The sequence below is a fragment of the Erythrolamprus reginae genome, chromosome 3, assembly GCF_031021105.1.
Source record: "Erythrolamprus reginae isolate rEryReg1 chromosome 3, rEryReg1.hap1, whole genome shotgun sequence".
Classification (NCBI taxonomy): domain Eukaryota; kingdom Metazoa; phylum Chordata; class Lepidosauria; order Squamata; family Dipsadidae; genus Erythrolamprus; species Erythrolamprus reginae.
The window spans coordinates 1,080,717-1,105,821 of NC_091952.1; the positions used below are offsets into that span (position 1 = coordinate 1,080,717).

The 25,105-nt window shown below is 49.3% G+C and overlaps 2 protein-coding genes across 2 annotated transcripts; one reads left to right on the forward strand and one right to left on the reverse strand.

The window, feature by feature from the left end:
- Positions 1 to 1,623: 1,623 nt before the first annotated feature.
- Positions 1,624 to 17,321, forward strand: LOC139163550 (eppin-like). The gene is made up of 4 exons (XM_070744384.1): positions 1,624 to 1,856; positions 3,453 to 3,656; positions 13,888 to 14,058; positions 16,073 to 17,321. Exons 1-4 carry the CDS (start codon positions 1,772 to 1,774, stop codon positions 16,075 to 16,077), a joined length of 465 nt encoding a protein of 154 aa, XP_070600485.1. The 5' UTR covers positions 1,624 to 1,771; the 3' UTR covers positions 16,078 to 17,321.
- A 1,312-nt stretch (positions 17,322 to 18,633) lies between these two features.
- Positions 18,634 to 24,255, reverse strand: LOC139163548 (chelonianin-like). The gene is made up of 5 exons (XM_070744381.1): positions 24,053 to 24,255; positions 21,601 to 21,771; positions 20,607 to 20,774; positions 19,996 to 20,132; positions 18,634 to 19,168 (listed from the first exon to the last, which is right to left on the reverse strand). The coding sequence occupies exons 1-5, from the start codon at positions 24,144 to 24,146 to the stop codon at positions 19,166 to 19,168; spliced, it is 573 nt and encodes a 190-aa protein (XP_070600482.1). The 5' UTR covers positions 24,147 to 24,255; the 3' UTR covers positions 18,634 to 19,165.
- Positions 24,256 to 25,105: the final 850 nt, after the last annotated feature.

Here is a 25,105-nt window from a genome sequence, read left to right on the forward strand (position 1 = left end):
GAGAGCAGTCTCCCAATCCTTGAGGGGCTACTAGAAAGAGGAGGAGGGGGGTCAAGCTGTTTTCCAAAGCACCAGAAGGCCAGACAAGGAATAATGGATGGAAAGTGACCAAGGAGAGATTCAACCTGGAAATAAGGAGGGACTTTCTGACGGTGAGAGCGATCGATGTGGAGACCTCCAAAGTCCCGGCCAACTGTGTTATTCTGTTATTCTCTTTTTATATTTATCTTTCTATCATTTGTAAGTTGCCCAAAATGCCTTAACAGTGAGATGGGAGGTGAATGAGTCAATGAATGAATACATACATACACACACACGCACATACATAAGGGCAGGAGTGGGCAAATAGGACCAGGGCAGAGTAGATGGGCCAGGAGGTCCTATGTTTTTCTTTCTATGAAGTCCACCCGTCCTAGAAGAGCCAACTTTGCCTGTTACTGACCTAGATGGATGGATTGGAGGAGGGGGCCCCATGGGCTTCGGAGCCTGTTCCCCAGGTGGCCCGAGAGGCCCCAATTGCCCCCCTGGGAGCAGAGGGCCAGCCCGTGTGGCAGGGGGCGGACTGGGCCCGTTGGATTCCAGGTGAGCCGGTTGGAGGTGGCAACTCATGAATCCTGCAGACTGAAGGAGGCTGGAAGCAGTGACAGGCCCAGGAAGCACAGAGGCAATTTGTCCTCCCTCACAGTTGCCTTTGTGTGGGCCAACCAGTTGGAGAAGCTGGTGGAGAAGTCATCAAGAATTGGCTTCTGGACAAGGCGTCGGCCCTTCCTGTTGACTCCCAGCTGGTTTCAAGGAGGAAGTGGTCAACCTTCCACACCAAATGCAGCCATAATAATAATAATAATAATGACAACAGAGGTGGAAGGGACCTGGGAGGTCTTCTCTAGTCCAATCCGCTGCTTGGGCACGAAACCCTAGACTACTTCAGACAGATGGTGATCCAATCTTTTCTTAGAAACTTCCACTGTTGGAGCATTCACCACTCCTGGACGCAAGCAGTTCCATCATGGATCAATTGTTCTCACTGTCAGGAAATTTCTCCTTAGTTCTAAGTTGCTTCTCTCCTTGTTTAGTTTCCACCCGTTGCTTCTTGTTCGACGCTTTGGAGGGAGAATCGCTTGACTCCCACTTCTGTGGGGCCACCCCTGAGATACTGGAAGACTCCTATCACGTCTCCCCTGGTCCTTCTTTGTCATTGAACTAGCCATGCCCAGTAACCTTCATATATTTCAGCCCCCTTTAGAAGATGGGTTGAAGGTGGCTACGGAAGTTCTCCCTCTAGCACAGGAGTAGACAAAGGTGGCTCTTCTATGACTGGTGGACTTCAACTCCCAGAATTCCGGAGTCAATCATTCTAGCTCAGGAATTCTGGGAATTGAAGTCCACATGTCAACTTTGGCTACCCCTGCTCTAGGATAAGGACTCTGATGGGCTGCCTGGCTCTCTTTAGCTCCCCTGCACCAGTTGGGTTTCTTCTGGCGGTCAAGAGGTCATCTGTCTGTCTTTTCTGACCCCCAAGCCGATTCCACGGCAGAGTGCACTGGGCAGGGTTGAGGCACAGCTCCTCCTCCTCCTCCTCCTCCTCCTCCTCCTCCTCCCCCCCCTCCTGGCAGAACCTGTCTGGGCAGGGCTTAGTGGGGCATCCACAGAGCCGCTGGGAGAGGCTCCTGTCAGAGTCGGCATCCAGGCGGCCCCACCTGCCGGGCTCCTTAAATCCCGGGCTCCAGGGCTCCGAGGCAGAAGCAGCAGCAGCAGCGGCTCCACAGGCACCATGAAGGCCCAGCAACTCCTCCTGGCCCTGGCCCTGCTTGTCCTGGGCGCCCAGGGAGCCACCCTGGCCAGCAAAGAGGACCACGGTGAGTGCACGCAGCCAGCGGGAGGCCCTCGTCTCCAAAGGGCTGTGCACCTGTGTACACACACACACACACACCCCTGAGTCGCATCTCTTTCAGCAGCCGGAAACGTCTTGCTCCGTAGCTGAGTCTCCAGACCTCCAGGTGCTCAGGACACCTGTAGAGTAAATAGCAGGGGATCCAAGCCCCACAGCCTTAGAATCTGCCCTGGACTGGCTACATGGGGACCGAGCCCTTGTGGGGGGGTTCTTAGTCCCCCCCAAACTCCATGAGAGCTGCAGGCTCCACTTTTTCCTGGGTGGATACTGGACATTTTCTGGAAGGGAAGAATCAGCCTTTGGGTGGGCCTCGTTTTTTCCCCAAAGGGGTCCTAGTGTCTGGCCAAAACTTTAGGATAGCAAGCGCAATGGGGCCTTGCTTGTAAGCTTAGTCTGTTTGTGTGTGTGTGTGTGTGTGTGTGTGTGTGTGTGTGTGTGACTTTTTGACTAAGCCTCAATTCTTTCTCTTCACCCTGGACTAGGGTTGACTGTGGTGGGCAGAGATTATTTGTCTATTTTTTGGGACATTGTTCATTCTGGCAACACTAGATGCTACTCAAGGAGCAGTCCATTAAAAAGAGATAGATAGTAGATAGGCAGATAGATGGACGGACGGACAGACAGACAGACAGACAAAAAACAGACAGATGATAGATAGATAGATAGATAGATAGAGATAGATAGATAGAGATACTGTATACTGTAGATAGAGATAGATAGAGATATAGATCAATATATTGATTGATTGATCAATCAATCAATCGATCGCTAGCTAGCTAGACAGACAGACAGACAGATCATAGAATTTTTTATTGGCCAAGTGTGATTGGACACACAAGGAATTTGTCTTTGGTGCAGATGCTCTCAGTGTCCATAAAAGAAAAAGGAGGTTCAACACTTAATGACCATCATAGGGGTCAAATAAGCAATGAGGAAACAATCAATATTAATAAAAATCTTAAGGATACAAGCAACAAGTTAGTCATAGTTGGGAGGAAATGGGTGATAGGAATGATGAGAAAAAACTAGGAGTAATAGTAGTGCAGACTTAGTAAATAGTTTGACAGTGTTGAGGGAATTATTTGTTTAGCAGAGTGAGGGCATTGGGGGGGGCAACTGTTCTTGTGTGTAGTTGTCTTGGTGTGCGGTGTTCTGTAGCATCCTTTTGAGGGTCGGAGTTGAAACAGTTTGTGTCCTGGATGCGAGGGGTCAGTCAATATTTTCCCTGCCCTCTTTTTAACTTGTGCAGCCTACAGGTCCTCAAGGGAAGGCAGGTGGGCAGCCATTGTGTTTCCTGCAGTTCTGAGTCTCCTCTGAAGTCTGGGTCGGTCTTGTTGGGTTGCAGAACCGAACCAGACAGTGATAGAGGTGCAGATGACAGACTCAGTGATTGTGAGCCACCCCGGGTCCTATGGGATTGGGTGACATACGAGTCTAATTAATAAATAATACAGAAAGGAAAGTGAAGGGTTTCTGGCCAACACGGCCCCCAAGTGGACGTATTCCCCAGAGTTTCTCCTCCCCAGAACGAAGCCCCTTCCTCACATGTGTCTCTCCCCAGGCGTCACTTCTCCTGGGCTCTTGACAGCCAAGGAGGGCTACTGCTACAACGTGCCGCCCCTGGGAGACGTCTTCGACACCCACGACTGCAGCGACTGCCGGAAGAATGACTCCTGCTCCACCTGCGCCCGGGATGACCAGTGTCCAGGCACCCAGAAGTGCTGCCCGGGAGAGTGTGGCTACACCTGCGAGGAAGCCGTCATGGGTGAGTTGGTTTCCGGTCCATCCAGGAGGGAGGGCAGCCTGAGAAGCCCCCTCCTCAGCCCCTCTGGCTTTTTATTTCTTTTATTTTTTATTGCCTTTTATCCTTAAACATCACCTACATCCACACTCCCTACATTTATATTTACATTTCTGTTTACAATACGTTGCATCTTTTTGTTGTTCCAATTCCTAGTCCAATGATGGCGAATCTATGGCACGGGTGCCACAGGTGGCACGTGGAGCCATAATGTGCCCTAGCTCAGCTCCAACATGCACGTGTGTGCCGGCCAGCTGATTTCTGGCTCACGCGGAGGCTCTGGGAGGGCGTTTTTGGCTTCCAGGGAGCCTCCAAGGGGATGGGGGAGGGCGTTTTTACCCCTCCCCACGGCTCCAGGGAAGATGAAACACGAGCCTCCTGGGCCCACCAGAAGTTGGGAAACAGGCCCTTTCCAGCCTCCAGAGGGCTTCCAGGGGGTGGGGAAAGCTGTTTTCGCCTTCCTGAGGCATTGAATTATGTGCGATAGTGTGCGTCCACACTCTTTCGGCACCCGAGGAAAAAAAGGTTCACCATCACTGTCCTAATCTTTTCCACATTGTCACTTTGTCTTTCTCTTGTTTTTTTTAATCTAGTTGTACATTTAGTCCAAACCTTATAATAATCCCACTCGTTTTGTCCTTTTAATTCTATTGTCTATTTGTCCATTTCTGCACACCTGTATATTTTGTCAATCAATACATTTTCTAACGGAGTTTTGCCGTCATTCCAATATTGGGCATAAGCAATTCTTGCTGGCGTGATAATGTGTAATGATAGATACTGTATGTTCTTTGGTTGTTGCTTTCTTGTTACTCCTAATAGAAAGAATTCCGGACTGTTTTCTATTTCTTTCTCTGCAATCTGTTGTAACCAATCATGAATCTTTTTTCAGTACTTTTTTTGCTTTGGGACACAACCACCACATGTGAGAAAAGGTGCCTACATCTCTTTTACATTTCTAGCGCAAGTCAAATTTGTGTTTGGATATATTTTGGCCAATTTTGATGGTGTTAGATGCCATCTATAAAACATTTTATAATAATTTTTATTAGAAACAGAAACATAGAATATTGATGGCAGAAAAAGACCTCCTGGTCCATCTAGTCTGCCCTTGCACTATTTCCTGTATTTTATCCTAGGATGGATTTATGTTTTTCCCCAGGGATATTTAAATTCAGCCACTGTGGATTGACCAACCACGTCTTCTGGAAGTTTGTTCCAAGCATCTACTCCTCTTTCAGTCAAATCATATTTTCCCACGTGGCTTCTGATCTTTCCTCCAATTAACCTCAGATTGTGCCCCCTTGTTCTTGTGTTCCCTTTCCTATTAAAAACACTTCCCTCCTGAACCTTATTTAATTCGATCGTGTCTCCCCTTTCCCTTCTGTCCTCCAGACTAGACAGATGGAGTTCATGAGGTCCTTCCTGATCAGTTTTATGCTTAAGACCTTCCACCGTTTTTGTTGCCAGTCTTTCGACCCCTTCAATTTCATCCATCTCTTTTTGTAGGTGAGGTCTCCAGAACTGGACACAGGATTATTCCAAATGTAAATGCAACTGACTTTGCTATTGTGCAGCTTGTATTCCACGTCTGCTCCCAAACAGCCAGGTGTATGTTATGGTCTCTGGCTTTTAAGACCTCCCAAGCAGGACATCTTGGTAGAAGTTGGAGGGGTGTGAGCTGGGTTGTCTTCTCTGAGCTCAGTGCTAGAGGATAATGGGGTTTGTGGTAGGATGAGGGGGGAGGGATTGAGTCTGACCCGGTTAGCACCCACCCAGACCCCGACAGCCTCCAGACACCGGCACATCACTTCCACTGTTGGAGTAGTTGCCCTGAGGTGCTCTTAGAGGTTCTTCGTTTGGGTAGTTGCTCTTGGCTTGTTCGGCCGTTCTTTGATGGAGATCTTGATTACTTCCTGATTGTTGCTTTGATCTTAGCCTCAGCAGTTAATCTCTGCTCAGTGGTGGTGGGCAGCAGGCGGTGCGGTCAGCTGCTCCGTCCCGAAACCTTGTGTGAGGACCCTCACATGAATGAGCCACAAACGCTGAGGACCACTGAGGGGTGGGCTGCTGCCCAGACAAGGGGGAATGCAGTGGGGTAGCAAAAATGGAGCTCCACCCCAGAGCCCCCAATTTGCACTGAAAAATGAAAGAAAATGCAGGGCCTCCTGCATAATCCACGGCCACAGTGTGGTAGTAAAAATTTGGGTAGCCCCTCACTGGGACCACTGTTTTATCCAACCTACTGCTCAGATTTATTTATTTATTTATTAGAGTTGAAAGGGACCTTGCAGGTCATCCAGTCCAACCCCCTGGTCAAGCAGGAAATCCTACGCCTCCCCAGCCAGGTGGCAGTCCAATCTCCTCTTGAAAGTGTCCAGAGTCGGGGCGTTCATAACCTCCGCTGGCAGGCCATTCCATTGGCTGATCGCTCTGATTGTCAGGAAGTTCTTCCTTATGTCCAGGTTGAATCTCTCTTTGGTCAGCTTCCAGCCGTTGTTCCTCGTCCGGCCCCCTGGTGCCCTGGAAAACAGCGTGACCCCCACCTCTCTGTGGCAACCCCTCAAGTACCTGTATACAGCTACCATGTCCCCCCTGGCCCTTCTTTTCTCTAGGCTGTCCATGCCCAGTTCCAGCAACCTCTCTTCATAAGTCTTGGTTTCTAGTCCCCTTATTATTCTGCTTGCTCTTTTCTGCAGCTTCTCCAGAGTCTCTGTGTCTCATAGAACAGGAATTCTGGAGAAAGGTCCGTCCAGTCTCTCTTCAAAAGCCTCCAGATTCTTGGGTGAAAAGCAAAAGAGTTTTTCTTCTTTAAAAATATATTTTTATTATTTTTCAAAAAAGATAAACAAAGACAAACAACGTTAAACTACCATTGCTCCGCTTGTTGTAGAGTTTTTCAAGGAGGCACGAAGCCTCAAGAGAGTCCAGTTGCCTTTTGGGAAAAGCCCCAAAGTGGGGGCAGTCCTGCCAGGGGCAACTGTACCCAGTGGTAACAGTCACTCACGCCCCCATCACCCCCCGAGGCTCGATGACTGCAATGCGCTCTATGTGGGGCTACCCTTGAAGGACGTCCGGAGCCTTCAGAGTGTCCAGAATGTGTCCGTGTGAGCTGTTATGGGTGTTCCTGGATACATCACTCCATGAGCTGCACTGGCTTCCGATTGGTCTCCGAATACATTCAGGGGGTTGGTTGTTATCTATAAAGCCCTTCATGGTTTAGGGCCAGATCACCTGCGGGAGTGTCTTCTGCCTCATGTGTCCCAAGGACTGATCCGAGCCCACAGAGTCAGCCTGTTCCAGGTCCTGTCAGCCAAGCAATGTCAGATGGCGGGGTTGCAGGGAAGGGCCTTCTCTGTGGTGGCTCCAGTCCCTCTGGAATAAACTCCCTCCAGAGATTCGCATGGCCTCCGTCCTCATGGGGTTTCAAAAGGCCTTAAAAACACGGCTTTCCCCAAGGTCTGGGGCCGTTGAGCGTTATGCTCTGCTCCGGCCGGTAGCTATGAATGAATGGGGGATGAATGCTCAATATTGGGGTTTTATCATTGTATTTCTTTTACCGTCGTATGCTGCCCTGAGTCTATTTGGAGAAGGGCAGACTATAAATTTAACTCACTAAATAAATAAAATGAATGAAAATACCCAGTGCCAGCTCCCCTGCAGAAACTCGGCCCTTGCCAGGGCTTGAAAGCCCCTCCTGTGCACATCACTTATTTCATTTTTTATTTATTTCTTTTCTCAAGTACATATTGGTGGTATACAGAGATATATTTGTATACATGATACTAATAAGATGTTGGTTGAGGCAGGCAGGGTTCCCTTGGGTCCCATTTGTTGGGGGTCCAAGGAAAGGGAGGGTCTTGTCTTCTCTTTCTGCTCAAGATCCCCATGGACAATTGGGGGGCCACTGTGGGACACAGAGTGCTGGACACGATGGGCTTTGGCCTGATTCAGCAGGGCTCTTCTTAGGTTCTTATGAGAGAAACATTAAGACAGGGGACAGAAGGCACACTGGTGCACTTATGCACGCCTCTTACTGACCTCTGAGGAATCAGGAGAGGTCAAGAGTGGACAGTCTAAGGGTCAAGTTTTGGGAGGGTTGGGTGATGATACTACAGAGTCCAGTAGTGAGTTCCAGGCATCAACTCCTCGGTTACTAAAGTCGTATTTTCTGTAGTCGAGTTTGGAGTGGTTTACCTTAAGTTTGTATCTGTTGTGTGTTCATGTGTTGTTGTGGTTGAAGCTGAAGTAGTTTTTCACAGTAGCAGATGGTTTTATGGGCTATGCCGAGGTCATGTTTAAGGTGACATTGTTCTAAGCTTTCTAAACCCAGGATTGTGAGTCTAGTTGCGTAGGGGACTGTGTTGCGCGTGGAGGAGTGGAGGGCTCTTCTCGTAAAGTATCTCTGGACGTTTTCTCGAGTGTTTATGTCCGAAATGCGGTGGGGGTTCCAGACAGGTGAGCTGCATTCGAGGATGGGTCTACTGGCCACTTCCTCACCAGCCTTGGGTTGAAGAGGGAGGGTGGAGGGTGGGACGGAGGGAGGGTTTGGCTCTGGGGGATTGTGGAAAGAATGCTGGTATCAGCCCCACCACACTTCTCCCTTGCGTGCCTGACATTTCTTCCAGTTTCTGGGCTCAGCTGCCGCAAGGGAATCTCCCCGTGTGTCATCTCCCGGGTGGGGCTGTTGACTAAGCAGAGGCAGGTGGGGGCTGGTGTGTCATTCCTCAAGGGAGGAGGGGGTGGTGCACAGCTCTGGTGGTTTCATTCCTTCCGGCCTCGAGGGAACGGCCCAGCCTCCTTCGCTCCTCCTTCCTCCTTCCCTCTCTACCTTCTGAGAGTCTAGAGAAAATAGCCATAGCAAGAACATTTAGACTTATGTACGACTTCATAGTGCTTTCCCAGCCCTCTCTAAGCGGTTTACAGAGTCAGCCTCTTGCCCCCAACAATCTGGGTCCTCATTTTACGAAGGAAGGAAGGAAGGAAGGAAAGGAAGGAAGGAAGGAAGGAAGGAGGGATGGAGGGATGGAAGGAAGGGAGGAAGGAGGAGGAGGAGGAAGGAAGGAAGGAAGGAAGGAAGGAGGAGGAGGAAGGATGGAAGGAAGGAGGAGGAGGAAGGAAGGAAGGAAGGAAGGAGGGAGGGAGGGAAGGAAGGAAGGAGGAGGAGGAAGGAAGGAAGGAAGGAGGAGGAGGAAGGAAGGAAGGAAGGAGGAAGGAAGGAAGGAAGGAAGGAGGAGGAGGAAGGAAGAAAGGAAGGAGGGATGGAGGGAAGGAAGGAAGGAGGAGGAGGGAGGAAGGAAGGAAGGAAGGAAGAGGAAGGAAGGAAGGAAGGAAGGAGGAGGAGGAGGAGGGAGGAAGGAAGGAGGGATGGAGGGAAGGAAGGAAGGAAGGAGGAGGAGGAGGAGGAATGAAGGAAGGAATGAGGAGGAGGAAGGAAGGAAGGAAGGATGGAGGGAAGGAAGGAAGGAAGGTGGAGGAGGAGGAGGAAGGAAGGAAGGAGGAGGGAGGAAGGAAGGAAGGAAGGAGGAAGGAAGGAAGGAAGGAAGGAAGGCAGGAAGGAAGGAAGGAGGAGGAAGAAGGAAGGAAGGAAGGAAGGAAGGAAGGAATAGCATTTTGACATATACCACCTCATAGTGCTTTCCCAGCCCTTTCTAAGCACTTTACAGAATTGTCCCCAACAGTCTGGGTCCTCATTTGAGCCACCTGGGAAGGATGGGAGGCTGAGTCAACCTTGAACCAGTGGTGAGATTTGAACGCTGATCTACAGGCAGCAGTTAGCTGAAGGAGCCTGCAGGGCTGCCCTCTAACCACTGTGCCACCCGGCCTCTTAGAAGGGCCAGGGGTGGCAGGAGAGCGGCCTTTTAGTATTCGCAGGGCTGCCCCAAAGAAGAGGAGATCAAATTGTCCCCCAAAGCATCTGAGGGTTGGACAAGAAGCAATGGATGGCAATAAATCAAGGAGAGAAGCAACCTGCAATTAAGGAACTGGAATTAACCAGTGGAACAGCTTTGCCTCCAGAAACTGTGGGCGCCGCATCACTGGAGGCTTTTTAAAAGAAGAGTTTGCGCAACCACCATCGGTCTGGAATGGCATCCGATCTCCAGTTTGAGCAGGGGGAGACTAGAGGACCTCCAAGCTCCCTTTCAACTCTGCTATTCTGTATTCAGTATATTTTCGCTGCAAAAATGAGAAAGATTCTGGACTCTGGAGGCTAAAACATGTGAAGAGCAATAGCCCCGGGATGGAACATGGAGCCATAGAGAGGGCACACAATGCATTGCCCTGGGTCAGCTCCAGCGCACATGTGCCTGCAAGCCAGAGGTTTTTCAGCCTTGGGGGAGCCCGTTTTGCCCTCTGGAGGCCTCGGGGGAGCTTCCCTGAAACCCTGGAGGACAAAAAACCCAGCCAAACAAGCAGACCAAAATTTCAGAAAACTGGACTTTCATTGTCCCCGTTGTGCTGTTTTTTGCACTCCGGAGGCTTCAGCTCCAATGGTTTCACCTAATGAAGAGAAGGAGCAGGTGTCACTTGATAGGAGTCTTCCAGGATTTGAGGGGCTGCCCCAGAGAAGGGGTCCACCTATTCTCCAAAGCACCAGAAGGAAGGACAGGGAGCCACAGATGGACACCAACCAAGCAGAGAAGCAACCTGCAATTAAGAAGAATCTTCTAACCAGTGGAACTGCTTGCCTCCAGAACTTGTGGGTGTTCCAGCCCTGGGGGTTTCCAAGAAGAGATTGGCCGACCATTGGTCTGGAGTGGCAGAGCTGTGCGGCCGGCAGAGCACTTTGGAGGTGGTGGGGTAGAAAGGCCCTGTATGTTGTGCTGCCTGCTTGTGGCTTCACAGACATTTATTTATTTATTTATTTATTTATTTATTTATTTATTTATTTATTTATTTATTTATTTATTTATTTATTCATTCATTCATTCATTCATTCATTCATTCATTCATTCATTTATTTATTTATCCAATACACAAATACATAGGAAGAAAGATAGACATGTGGTAATATAAAAGAGGGTGAAAGTAAACTTAGAGGAGAGGATATATGAAAGGAAGAGAACATATAGGATAGTTGAAAGAATGGAAAGACAATTGGACAGGGGACGAAAGGCACACCAGTGCACTTATGTACGCCCCTTAGTGGCCTCTTAGGAACCTGGAGAGGTCAATCGTGGAGAGTCTAAGGGAGAAGTGTTGGGGGTTAGGGGTTGACACAATTGAGTCTGGTAATGAGTTCCACGCTTCTATAACTCGATTGTTGAAATCATATTTTTTACAGTCAAGTTTGGAGCGGTTCGTATTAAGTTTGAATCTGTTGCGTGCTCTTGTGTTGTTGCGGTTGAAGCTGAAGCTGAAGTCCTGACAGACAGGACATTGCAGCGTATGATCTTGTGGGCAATGCTCAGATCGTGTTTTAGGCGCCGTAGTTCTAGGCTTTCTAGACCTATTGTCCAAGAAGATCCTGCCGTCTCTGAAGGGGGAGTGAGCTGCAGGGTCCCACCCGTGTGATGGACTCCTGAGAGGTGGGGCCCTGAAAGGACCCTGGCCAAGCGCTAGGACATCTGCCGAGAGAGCAGAGGGCAGAGGGGGGTGGGTGGAATGGGGGAGGGAGACGCTGCACTCCAGGGAGCAGAAAAGGCCGCGGATGGTTTGCTTGGGAGGAAGGGAGTTAAGACCCCCCCCCCCCCCCCCCCGAGAGATTCTCAGCCTGTTATTTGTGATATGCAAAGCGTGGCCTTTCGTCTGGCAAGATTCTATCTGCAGGTGAGGAGCCATAAAGGAAACTGCTTGGGAGTCACCCACGCTATGTTTCAACTCGACACACACACACGCTGCGGTTGGCATGAGTGACGGGGGGTGGGGGAGGTGGGCTTGGGATTTGGGAAGGGAAATCTCACACTACTTGCCAGAGCTTACAAAACTTTCGCCAGACCCATCCTCGAATACAGCTCATCTGTTTGGAACCCATTTATTTGTTTGTTTGTTTGTTTGTTTGTTTGTTTGTTTGTTTGTTTGATTTGTGTGCCGCCCCTCTCCGAAGACTCGGGGCGGCCAACAACAATAAAGAAGACAATGTAACAAATCTAATATTAAAAATAATCCAAAAAACCTCAATTTAAGAGACCAATCATACATACAAGCATACCATGTATACATTCTATAAGCCTAGGGGGAAGGGAAAAATTTCAATCCCCCCCATGCCTGACGACAGAGGTGGGTTTTAAGGAGCTTGTGAAAGGCATATCGCATCTCAGACATTAACACCCTTGAAAATGTCCAAAGATCCTTCACCAGAAGAGCCCTTCACTCCTCCACTCGAAACAGAAGACCCTAGGAGACTAGACTTTCAATCCTGGGCCTAGAAAGCCTAGAACTAAGATGCCTTAAACAAGATCTAAGTATTGCCCACAAGATCATATGCTGCAACGTCCTGCCTGTCAACGACTACTTCAGCTTCAACCACAACAACACAAGAGCACACAACAGACACAAGCTTAATATTAACCACTCCAAACTTGACTGCAAAAAATATGACTTCAGTAATTGGGTTGTCGAAGCGTGGAACTCATTAGTATGATCCCCTAACCCCCAAAATTTTACCCATAGACTGTCCACGGTTGACCTCTCCAGATTCCTAAGAGGTCAGTAAGGGGCGTCCATAAGCGCACTAGAGTGCCTTCCGTCCCCTGTCCTATAGTCTCTCCTATATTTCGTATTTCTTCTCTCCTATATCCTCTATAACCTTCATTGTGTATTATTGTGTACTGGACAAAATAAATAAATAAAAATAAATAAATAAATAAAATAAGATTCAGGGGGCCTGAATAGGTTTCGTTTTCCTAGAAAGCAGGTGACCAGATGTTGACCGTTAGACGTTGCATTCCATAAGTGTGACGTGGCTGTGAAGATGAGTCCACCTGAGAAAGACGGACAATGGGGATTGGCTATTTTCTGGGGGGGTGGGGTGGGGGCTTGCATCTTGCCTTTTTCTCCATTCTTTGCTTTACATTTGTTGCTTTCAGTTCCGATTTGGATAAATTCACTTTTGAAGTTCAAAATGGACTCTGAGTTCTCTTTTTCTTAACTTCTGATTGAAGCTGCCGACAAATGGTGTTGAGGTCTGGGAAAACCCAGACAGAACATGTGTCGTATCTTGTATGGGTCCTGGGAGACCTGACACCTGTCATCTTTAGGACGTGAGGCTGTCCTGTCACCCAAATGTAGGGCTGGCTTTGTGCAAAGAAAGGCGAGGCAGCCCTTTCCCCCCCTGGGCTGGACACAGCTAAACTTTCTCCCACAAAACCTCTCCCCTCCCCCAACCTTTCTGAGCAGGTGGGGGTCAGCTGGTCAGCTGGTGAAATGCCTTCTTTCTTACCCCTTATTATTATGATTACAGTGGTCAACACACACACAAAATCATCAGCAAAGGCAACATGTCTGTTTTATGGAGTTTGATGTGCTGATTCCAAAAATATGCTTAGTTTTCCTCTGTCCCATAAAGTTTCTGATATAGGAGCATTTTTGTTAGTAGGTTATTTCTACATTTTCAGTGTAGTAATTAGTGTTTTCTTTTTCCTAATTAAAATTTAACTTTATTTGAATACATGCAATACATGGAACTACACAAAGACATTTAAAAACAAACAGTATTTGGACGGAGTTACAGCACATTCTATAGAAAAAACGGTTCCAACTATGTTTACATTCTATTATAGCTCTGTTAAATTAATTATATACACCACTTTTGAAAAGATACACATCTTCATTCGTAAGAGTGGTCCTATATCTTTATATTAACAATATAATTACTGTCTTCTTAGTGTCGCCAGTATGTTTCCCATCCCTTATAATAATGATGCTGCTCGGTGGGAACTCTGCCTGCTAGAGAAAAAACTGTACAGACATTTTTGAAATCAGAACTAAAAAATGATAGAGAAAAGTCCAAGGTCAACTGCGATGATTACAAAACATGTCCACAAGATGGCGCCACTGACTGCAGCCTCCACGAAATGCTCTCTCGGGTATTTGATGCTCTTTTTTTTAAATGTTTGGTAACTCAGTGCAGGCCCCGTATGTCAGAAATGCTTCTAAGCCTCCGGGACCTTTTGCCAGGGCGGTTTCTCCTCCTCCGAGGGGACGATCTCCCTTTGCCTCCTGCCTGACCTTGTGTCTCTCTCGTCCGTTGCAGACGTGTGCCAGCTGCCCTCCGTCTGCGGCATCTGCAAGGCCATGTTCCTGCGCTTCTTCTACAACGTCTCCACGGACAAGTGTGAGCAGTTCATCTATGGCGGCTGTGGGGGCAACATGAACAACTTTGAATCCATGCAGGAGTGCCTCAGAACCTGCAGGGTCACCAAAGGTGGGTGCCCGCCTCTTTGAAAGGAAATATCCAGGGGATCCCGAAGGCCGGCAGTGGGAGGCTCTTCTCACGGGACCAGCCAGGACACCACGGACCCTCCTCTAGGTCTCCTCTGACACCACAGGGGGCTCTTCCTTTTGAGGCCCCCTCTCAGCGGGTGAGCTGTCAGACAAGACCCCAGGAGACCAGAAATAACAAAGCCAGAAAAAACCTGATTGCAAACAAAAACAGAGAGAGGGGGGCAATATGCAAATTGGACCAAAGACTCCATGGACTCCACCTGTAGAGTCTGGAGGACAGAAGGGAAAGGGGGGACAGGGTCAAAACATTTAAATAGGTTAAAGGGTTAAATAAGGTCCAGGAGGGGAGTGTTTTTAATAGGAAAGTGAAGACAAGAACAAGGGGGCACAATCTGAAGTTAGTTGGGGGAAAGATCAAAAGCAACGTGAGAAAATATTATTTGACTGAAAGAGTAGTAGATCCTTGGAACAAACTTCCAGCAGACGTGGTTGGTCAATCCACAGTCACTGAATTTAAACATGCCTGGGATAAACATCTATCCATCCTAAGATAAAATACAGGAAATTGTAGAAGGGCAGACTAGATGGACCGTGAGGTCTTTTTCTGCTGTCCATCTTCTATGTTTCTATGTTTCCCAGAAACCAGGGGCTTCTAAGGTAACTCATCTGTACAGAATGTAGCATTTTTATACATCTTTCACTCCCGTATCCTCCCATATTCCACACCCCTAATTTGCTCCCATATTGGGGTGGTTCCTTAATGCAGGGTTTCCCAACCTCGGCAACTTGGAGATATTTGGACTTCAACTCCCAGCATTCGCTGGCTGGGGGATTCTGGGAGTCGAAGTCCAAATATCTCCAAGTTGCCGAGGTTGGGAAACCCTGCATTAACGATGCAACACTTTCCCTGACCAACCTTCTCCTTTTCTGGGTGTCTCTCCCTCAACCCCTTGGAACTCCCCAGAGTTCCCCCATCCTTGGCATTCATGCCTACAGTCGCCCCATAAGTTCCACACCTCCTGTTCGTTTTCTGCTGCAGGTCACTTGCGCATCATGGGCCTGTGATGCGCTTCCATGCTCTCCTTTCATAGGAACAGGCCTCCTGTTTCTAGGCATTGGATGGCCTGGTTTTTCTCAATGGGCACAAAACACCTGCTTCTGTCTCTACATTTCTCCTTTAGGGGAAATGTTTTATCCTGACGTTTTAATATTTCCTGAAACATTTCATTCTTCTAGGAGGGGGATGAAGGAAAGAAAATGGTTCTTATTACCACACCTGGTGGCTTTGCAACAAGACAAAACTATTCTGGAACAGAGTTCAAAAATGGTTAGAGGAGATACTGGAAAAGAAAACGGAAAGTATTTCTACTGGGAATCATTATTCCCAGTAGGAATAATTAAGGAAGAACAATTAAGCTTGATGTCTTTCGTATCTTTAATGATAGTACTGATAACTATTCCTATAATGATTCCCAGTAGGAATAGTTATCCGTATTATCATTAAAGATACAAAAGACATCAAACTCAATTCTGCACATAAAAACTGTGGTGAGATTAAGTTTTGCACAACAGTGGAAAAGTGAAAACATACCAACTGAAGATGAATTATTAGAAAAACCTATGATCTGTGCAGAAATGGACAAACTAACAATGGCAATAAAAGATAAAGATGAGTCGGAATACGACCAAAGTTGGAATAAATTTTACTTTTGGTTAGAAAGTCGGGAAAACCAAAAAATAAAATAAAGACAACGAATTAAATAGTCAACTAACTTAAGTAAGAGGGAAAGGAAGGAAAAGAGGATGGGTTGAATATAGGAATAAAAGAGATACTAATGTAAGACCTATGAAAAATAAAATGTATATAGTATTAGTAATATGAATCTGGGTGTATTTTGGTGCCACCGGTAAAACATTTTATATATATTTATAAGCGGCTGAGTTTGCTGAGATTCCTGTGTTTCTTGATGGCCTTGTCTCCTTTTCCCCCTCAGCCTGACCGGCCCCCCTTCCGTGTCCAGAGAGCGCCCGACTGTTGTCTGGAAGAGAGGGGGCAAAACCCCCCGACTGGGATCCCGACTCAGCTTTTTTCCTGGACCCCTGACTCTGCCACCGAGATGGGACAAGGGCGACGCCTCCGTGTGGTTGAAGCTGCCTCGCCCCCCCTGCCCCACCCCGGCCCACTTTGTGTTGTGTGTCTGTGCAGTTGCCCCCAAAGGACGCCCCCTCCCACTCTCTGGGCCGTCCTGGCTGGCGTGGCCCCTGGCTATGTCCTTCCCCTGGCTGCGTCCAGTATCGGGTTCCCACCAGGACAGAGGAGGATGCCGCACCGGTGGTAAAACTGTGCACACAGCTTTGGGTACATGGTGTGTAGATACACACATGTCCCAGTGCAGGAAGCGAAATCTCACCAGGGGACGTGGGTGTGTGTGAAACTTTGGTGATTGTTTTGCTTCTCTGCATGTGCGGAAGCAAAATCTTGCTTGACCGTGCGCGCGCACCCACTGGAGACCCAAAGTTGCATGCCCAGCACACCGGCAGTAGCAGCGGTAGTGGCAACCTCTGGCTGGTTGCGTCCCTTTCTGTGGCTGTTGCGAGAGGCCGGTCCTGTTTTCCCTCCCTGCAGATGAGATGAAGGGAGCGCCAGTCCCGGTCAGTCTGGCCAGAGGGGACATCCACTCACTCGCGCCTGCTGGCCTCCAAGAAGGGTCCCGCTTGCCAAGCAGTGGGGTCTGAAGAGAGAGGGGGGCAGAGGGCTCCCCAAACAGAGGGGCCCTTGGGGACCTGACTCCTGGCTGGGCTGTGACGGGGCCAGAGGATAAAGCTGGGGGTGGGGGCAGCCCTGGGTCACTAAATGGCCCCCTCCTCACTCAGGCCGCTCTGAATCTGAGGAAGCCGGGAGAGGACCTTGTGCAGCCAGTGGCTGAAGGATGGGCTGGACGTGGGAGACCCTCCTGATCACTCACTGGTCAGTTTTTCTCAGGCCCCTGTGCTGTGCAGGACCAAGGGGGGGGGAAGATGGGGGAGGGATGTGTGTGTGTGTTTCTGCATGAATGCTGAAACCCACCCACCCACCCACCCACCCACCCACCCACCCACCCAACCAACAACTAACCAACTAATGACCAAACAAACAACCAAAATCAATCAATCAATCAATCAAACCCTAAAAATATCCACTCCAGGATGTTCTGCTTGTACCTAATGACAGAAAACCCATTAAAGACACTGGACGTTTCACAAGCGATGTGGGGGAGTTTCTTTCATGTTTGGTCAGTTAATGGGCAGCAGGCAAGAAGGAGCCTGAGGGAGCCCCCCCCTCCCAGCAGAAGCCTTGCAGGCACAGGGGGCGCGGGGGAGGGGGGGGTGGGGGGGGGAGGAGGAGGAGGGAAAAGGAAAAATAAGAGCATAATGGAAGGGGCCCTGGAGGTCTTCTAGTCCAACCCCTGCTGAAACAGCACACCCTATGCCAATGGTGGCGAACTTTCTTTGGCTTGTGTGCCAAAAGGGTGTGAGTGTGTGTGTGTGCTGGCATGTGCGCCCATGCCCCCCCCCGTTCCCTTCCGCCACACATAGAAACATGGAAGATTGATGGCAGAAAAAAACCACCTGGTCCATCTAGTCTGTATTTTATCTTAGGACGGATCTATGTTTATGCCAGGCATGTTTACATTCAGTGACTGTGGACTGACCAACCACGTCTGTTGGAAGTTTGTTCCAAGCATCTACGACTCATTTTCATTTCATTCCATTTCATTTTATTGGATTTGTATGCCGTCCCTCTCTGTAGACTCGGGGCGGCTAACAACAGTGGTAGAAACAACATGTGACAATCCAATACTAAAGCAGCTAAAAACCCTTATTTTAAAACCAATCATACATACAAACGTACCATGCATAAATTGTGGAAGCCGAGGGGGAAAGAATATCTCAGTTCCCCCATGGCTGATGACAGAGGTGGGTTTTAAGGAGCTTGTGAAAGGCAGGGAGGGTGGGGGCTATTGTATTCATGTGCCCCTCCCCCACATTGCCCCTGTGCGTGTGCACAATCCCCTCCCCCTATCCCTGCTCATGTGCACAGGCCTCACGAAAGCCTGTGGTGGTGAAAAAAAATGGGCAAATGGTCAACCAGGAAGTTGGGGAAAATGGCCTTCCCGTTTGTCCGTTGTGCTTTTTGGGCTTTGTGCCCTGGGGCTTCAGTCTGCAGTGCCCCCTCCCTCTTCTTCCACCGTGGGTCAATTGTGCCCTGAACCCTTGTGGAGAAAGCCCCAGACCCACTCATCCCTCTGAACATGCTCAGAGAACCCTTGCGCTGGGAGGGACCCCGGGAGGTCTTCTAGTCCACCCCCGGCCCAAGGCGTAGGGAAGTCCAGAGCAATGGCTGCCAACCTTGGCTTGAAGCCCCCCTGTGATGGGGGCTGGCGGCAGCGGTGGGGAGAGGAGCATCGGGGTTTCAGCCAGGGGAAACTCGTGCAAATCGAGGATGCGGCCCCCCAAGACGGACGGTCCAGATTGAGGACAGTTACAAGGACAGAAAACGAAACACTGCAGGAGATTTGAGTGCGAGGAACAGGTATTTTATTGGGGGGGCAGTCCATCTCCATCAGGGGGGAGAAGATGAACAGGGGGACGGAACAGTCAGAGGTGCAAAGACCCCTCAGATGGATCAGGGAGGGAGGGAGGAGGAAGAGGGAGGAGGAGGAGGAGCAAGAAGAAAACGAGTGAGTGAGGAGAAGGAAGGAGGGAGCAGGAGAAAGAAGGGGGAAACGAGGAGTAAGAGGGGAGAGAGAGGGGGAGGAGAAGGAGAGACAGGAGGAGAGAGGGAGGGGGAGGAGTAAAAAAGGGAGTGGGGAGGAGGAGGGAGGAGGGGGGAGAAAGGAGGCAGAGGGAGAGAGGAGGAGAAAGAAGAGTGAGTGTGGGAGGAAGAGGAGGAAGAAGAGAGGAAGAGAAGGAGGGTGGGAGGAGGCAGAGTAAGAAAGGAGGGAGGGAGGGAGGGAGGAGGAAGAGGAGGACAGGTCTTCTCTTTGAGTTGGATCCAAGAATGGCCATTCCCAGAGCCGGACCTCCTCCCTGGCAGATGACCAGAGCTACTGTGGAAGGAAGGGAGAGAGATTCACCTTGGGAAGCAGCAGAGACCCCCACCCCCAGTTCACGGGCCCAGAGCTTGACTGAGTGGCAGCAGGAGGAAGAGTCCGTCCAGGGCGAGTGGGCACAGTGTGCTTCGCATCAGGGGTTCCTCCCTTCCCACCAGGGGCTTCACGTGCACCGCCCCGGGCTCCTTCTCTTGTGATCCAGGGGACAGGCCTAGAGCAGGGATGGTGAACCTATGGCACAGGTGGCACAGGTGGCACACGGAGCCATATCTGCTGGCACGTGAGCCGTTGCCCTAGCTCAGCTCCAGTGTGCAGGTGTGTGCTGGCCAGCTGATTTGTTGTCTTGCACAGAGGCTCTGGGAGGGCGTTTTGGGCTTCCAGGGAGCCTCCAGGGGGGGTGGGGAGCACATTTTTACCCTCCCCCGGCTCCAGGGAAACCTTTGAAGCCTGGGGGGGTGGAACACGAGTCTACTGGGCTTACCAGAAGTTGGGAAACAGGCCGTTTTCGGCCTCCAGAGGGCCTCCGGGGGATGGGGGGAGCTGTTTTCGCCCTCCCCAGGCATTGAATTATGGGTGTGGGCACTTGCACATGCACAATATCACATGCGCACACTCTTGGCAGCCAAGGAAACAAAGGTTCACCATCACTGGCCCAGAGAGTCCTGCCTGGGAAGGTTTCCTGATGCCTGGGAAGAGGTGGGGGGCTCATCTACTGTCCAATAGCAATGGGGGTGGGGGTGGGCGGGACAGCAAAGAGGGCCCGGACCCCTCCCGTCCACATTCTGGGTCTCCAGCCCCCCCCATGCCTGGAATGGGAGCCGTACCTCATCCCCTCCACTTCGGCAGACGGTGCCACAGCCAGTGGGGCAGCAGAACCGCCCTGGTCCACAGTCGGCATCCGTTCCGCATTGCGTGATACAGATGCCGTATCCATGGGGAATTGGACACGGATTCCGTGGTCCTGCAGGAAAGGAGGCAGCTGAACAACACAGATGGAAGGGACCATGGGGGTCTTCAAGCAGGAGACCCTATAACCATTCTCGCAAACCTCCAGTGACGGAGCATCCACAACTTCTGAGAAGGCCAGTTCTTCTGCTAATTAATTTCTCTCACTTGTCAGAAAATGTCCACTTATTTCTAGGTTGAATGTCCCCTTATTCGGTTTCCATGCATTCTCCCTTCTCTGGCCTTCAGGTGCCTTGGAAAACACCCCCCTCCTCTCTGTGGCAACCCCTGAGAGATTGGAGCACTGCTCCCCTGTCCCCCCTGGTCCTTCTCTTTGCAAGAGTAGCCAGGCCCAGTTCCTGCAACCATTCTTCATAGGTTTCAGCCCCCAGCCCCCTCATCCTCTTTGTTGCTCTTCTCTGCCCTCTTTCCAGAGTCCCTTTCTGGCTTTTGCTGGGGAGCAAGGCCCCTTGTGTCCCACCTGCCTTACCTTTTTGCGCACAGAACTGGGTGCAGGTCTCCTCATTCCAAAAGTTGTTGGCGTTTCCTCCGTGGCTTTTGTAGAGGAAACTCTCACAGGCCTTGGTGGCGGTGTTGTAGAAGAAGCGGGACTGGTAGGCGTCACCAAACCCAGAATCACTCGGGAGTTGGCAGATATCTGCAACCCAACAAGACCCACACGGACTTCAGAGGAGGATCAGAACTGCAGAACAAAATCCATGGCTGCCCACCTGCCTTCCATTGAGAACCTGCAGACTGCACCGGTCAAAAAGAGGGCGGGGAAAATGCTCACTGACCCCTTGCATCCTGGACACAAATTCTTTCAACTCCCACCCTCAAAACACTGCTATAGAGCACTGCACCCCAGAACAACTAAACACAAGGTTTTTTCCCCGAACGCCATCACTCTGCTAAACAAAGAATTCCCTCAACACTTTCAAACTGTTTACTAAGTCTGCACTACAATTATTCATTCATTTATTAGATTTGTATGCCGCCCTTCTCCAAAGACTATTACTATTACTACTAGATTTTTTCCCCTCATCGTTCCTATCACCCATTTCCTCCCACTTAGGACTGTGTGACTGTCACTTGTTGCTTGTATCCTTAAAGATTTTTATGAATATTGCTTCTTCATTGCTTATTTGACCCCTATGACAATCATTAAGTGTTGTACCACATGATTCTTGACAAATGTCTCTTTTTCTTTTATGTCCACGGCGAGCATCTGTACCAAAGACAATTTCCTTGTGTATCCAATCACATTTGGCCAATAAAGAATTCTATTCCATCCCATCCCATCCCATCCCATCCCATCCTATCCTACCCTATCCTATCCTATCCTATCCTATTCCTGTTCTATTCTATTCTATTGAGATCGAGGTTTGACATGCAGAAGAATCTGTAAAACGACTCTAGAGCCGGAATCCCCTCCCTGCTCAGCCTCCGCCCACTCCCACCCTCAACCCCCCCCCCCCGCTCACCACGTCTGCCACAGGCCAGCAGGCATTCCAGCTGTGTTGGGAAGTTGTTTCCGTTGCCTTCGCAGCCTTGATGGACAAACCTTTCACACAGGCCGGCCTGGGAGTTATAGAAGACCCGGATGGAGGACTCCTCGCTGCATTTTTCACGATTTGGAGGCAACTGGCAGAAACCTTGAGGTCCCAGAGGGTGTGTGTATGTGTGGGGAGAGGGTAGAAGGAGTTGTGCCAGAATTGGGAGAAAGAAAATAGAAGGAGGAAAGTGGATTAGGCAAGTTCACCAACTTCAGGTGTTTGTAAAAACATAATAAAGGCAGGATATAAATCACTCAATAAACATTTCAAGGGAGATTCCCGTTAATGTCAGAGTTCCAAATAACATTTAAAACTAAATCATAACACAAGGCAAAGTATCAGAGCTTCGGTGGTGCAGTGGTTAGAGTGCAGTACTGCAGGCTACTTCTGCTGATGGCCGGCTGCCAGCAGTTTGGGAGATGGAATCTCACCAGGCTCCAGGTTGACCCAGCCTTCCGTCCTTCCAAGGTGGGTCAAATGAGGACCCAGATTGCTGGGGGGCAAGAGGCTGATTGTGTAAACTGCTTAGAGAGGGCTGTCAAGCACTGTGAAGTGGTATATATGTGTAAATGCTATTGCTCTTCCTCCCTCCCTCCCTTCCCTCCCTCCTTCTCATTCCCATTTTCCTTCCTTCCTTCCTTCCTTCCTTCCTTCCTTCCTTCCTTCCTTCCTTCCTTCCTTCCTTCCTGGGTCAAAATGAGGAGCCAGATTGTTGAAGGCAAGAGGCTGATTCTGTAAACCGCTTAGAGAGGGCTGTAAAAGCACTAGGAAGTGGTATATAAGTCTATAAGAGTTATAAGTCTATAAGAGCTATTACTATTCCTCAAAGTTCCAGTTCATTGACAGAGCCATGTGGCTACATCTGGGTAAACCCGAAGTCCTCCAGGTTTCACCACCCAGTTGAAAGTCTAAGCCCTTGTCCCCACTCCCACCAATCCACCACGTTGCCCAATCTTCAGGTGCCACGCTGGCAGACTCCACCCATCTCCTTCCGTGCAGGTGCTGAAGTGCAGAGACAAAGGATGACCTTGGCCTCCTAGAAAGAATCCGTTATGGCTACGTACACAGAGTCCACAGAGAGGGGGGGCTTACAAATCCAAATAAACAAACAGACAGACATACAAACAAACAAACAAACAAACAAACAAACAAATAAATAAATGATTGTGGTGTGAGGGAGTAGGAGTGTATCATTTTAAACCTGTTTTAAACTGTTTTAAATATTGTAGGTTTTTTGGGGGCGGCATATAAGTCCTCGGAGAGGGGCGGCATACAAATCTAAATAATAAATAAATAAATAAATAAATAAATAAATAAATAAATAAATAAATAAATAAATAAATAAATAAAATACTCCATATTTTTCCCTGCCTCCATTTTCCCACTGTAGGAAACGCATAGTAGAATAGTATGAAGTGTGGCATGGGAAAGATCCCCAATAAAATTGGCATTGGCCTGACACGGAATAGAGCTGGAAGGGACCTTGTAGGTCATCTAGTCCAACCCCCCACCCCCATTCAAGCAGGAGTCCTTATAACACTTCAGACCAATGGCCATCCCATCACCCCTTGGAAGTCTCAAGTGTTGGAGCTCTCACAACCTCTGCAGGTAACGTCCGTTCCACTGGTGGATCGCTCTCACTATACAGTGGCAGCCAAAAAGGCCAATACAACCCTAGCTGCATTAACAGAGGGATACAATCTAGGACTAGGGAGGTACTAATATCACTCTATAATGCCCTGTGGTGACCACACCTAAAGTCCTGCATCCAGTTTTGGTCACCATGCTACAAAAAAAGACATTGAAACTCTAGAGAAAGTCCAACTTCCCCTTGAAAATCTCCAGTGTTGGAGCTCTCACAACCTCTGCAGACAACTTCTCTTCCACTGGTTGATGGCTCTCACCATCAGAAAGTTCTTCCTTATTTCCAGGTTGAATCTCTTCTTGGTCAGCTTCCATCCATTGCCTGACCCCCTCGTCACTCTGTGGCAGCCCCTCAAATGTTGGAAGATGCTCTCCTGTCCCCCCTGGTCCTTCTCTTTGCTAGACCAGCCCTGCCCACTTCCTGCAACTGCTCTTTGTATGTTTTAGATTCCAGTCCCTTAAACCATCCTGGTTGCACTCTTCTGCACTTTCTCCAGAGTTTCAATGTCTCTTTTATAATGTGGTGACCAGAACTGAATGCAGGACTCTAGGTGTCACATCTGCCAGAAATCATGTAGGGTCACCTGCTTGGGCAGCTAGGGGTTGGACTAGATGACCTTCAAGCTGCCCCTTCCAACTCTGTTAATCTGTCATCTGTAACCCCAGAAGAGAACATAGTCCCAGCCCGGCTTCTCAGGTCCATCTCCCCCCAGGGGTTTCTGTTGGGTCTACTCACTGTTGAGGTTCCCTTCACCACCATCTCCCCCACTGGCGGCCTGGAGAGAGAAGGAGAGGAGGAACACTCCAACGAGAAGAAGCCAGGCCTGCATGGTTTCTCAGGAGGAAGGAGGACTCTTGACCGAGGCAGGAGGGGTATATAAAGGTGGAGGAAGGGGATGGTGGCAGTTTAACTGCAGGCTTGTGGGACTTTCCCAACTTCCTCTGGACAGGAGAGCCAACCTCAGAAGGAGGAAGGACACAGCGGTGGTTTCCAGGAATGCAACAACCTTGTGTAATGATTGAGCTCCACCCAGGGTGCATATTGCAATGGTCAGACTAGAACAGTGTTCTCAAATAGTGGGGTGCCCCCCTAGCTGGAGGGGCGCAGAGCGATGCTGGGGGGGGTGCATGACCCCAGGTAATGTGCTTTTATTGCCGCAGGGAGCAGGGTTTTTTTTTTAAGCCCACAGCACGGAGTAGGAGATACGAAGTGCAGGTAACAAACCCTTAAGAGACACCATGGAAAAAGATTGAACAGGGATGAAAAGAGAGGAGGAGAGAGACGGAGATCACGAGACAAACGTAAGTCTCCTGAAAGCTCAGACGAGGAAATAGGACGAAGCACACGTAGCGCTTGGCTTCACTGGGACTATGGTGGGAGATGAAGAAAGACCGCTATGTTGACTGGGTCTAAAAATGTTGGCAGCAGACAGCATGAAGCCAAATAAATTAAGGCGCCACTTAAACACATTACACCCCAATCACACTGATAAACCGCTGGACTTTTTCAGTGAAAACATGCTGAATATTGCACACAATCATCCCAACAGAGAGTTGGGGGCACACGAAATGTTTACTTCTTTCTGGGGGGTGGGTGTAACAGAGAATAATTGAGAAACACCGGGGTAGAAGGATGGGGTGAGGTTGGGGTTTGTTTGTTTGTTTGTTTATTCATTCATTCATTCATTCATTCATTCATTCATTCATTTAGTAGATTTCTATGCTGCCCCTCTCCGAAGACTCGGGGCGGCTAACAACAATAAAGAAGACAATGTAACAAATCTAATAT

Coding starts and splice junctions, on each gene's coding strand:
- LOC139163550 (XM_070744384.1), top strand. CDS start 1,772: ATGAAGGCCCAGCAACTCCTCCTGGCCCTGGCCCTGCTTGTCCTGGGC. Junction 1,857..3,452: donor GGCCAGCAAAGAGGACCACG/GTGAGTGCACGC, acceptor GTCTCTCCCCAG/GCGTCACTTCTCCTGGGCTC. Junction 3,657..13,887: donor CTGCGAGGAAGCCGTCATGG/GTGAGTTGGTTT, acceptor CGTCCGTTGCAG/ACGTGTGCCAGCTGCCCTCC.
- LOC139163548 (XM_070744381.1), bottom strand. CDS start 24,146: ATGCAGGCCTGGCTTCTTCTCGTTGGAGTGTTCCTCCTCTCCTTCTCT. Junction 21,772..24,052: donor TGGTGAAGGGAACCTCAACA/GTGAGTAGACCC, acceptor TGGGACCTCAAG/GTTTCTGCCAGTTGCCTCCA. Junction 20,775..21,600: donor GCTGGCCTGTGGCAGACGTG/GTGAGCGGGGGG, acceptor GTTGGGTTGCAG/ATATCTGCCAACTCCCGAGT.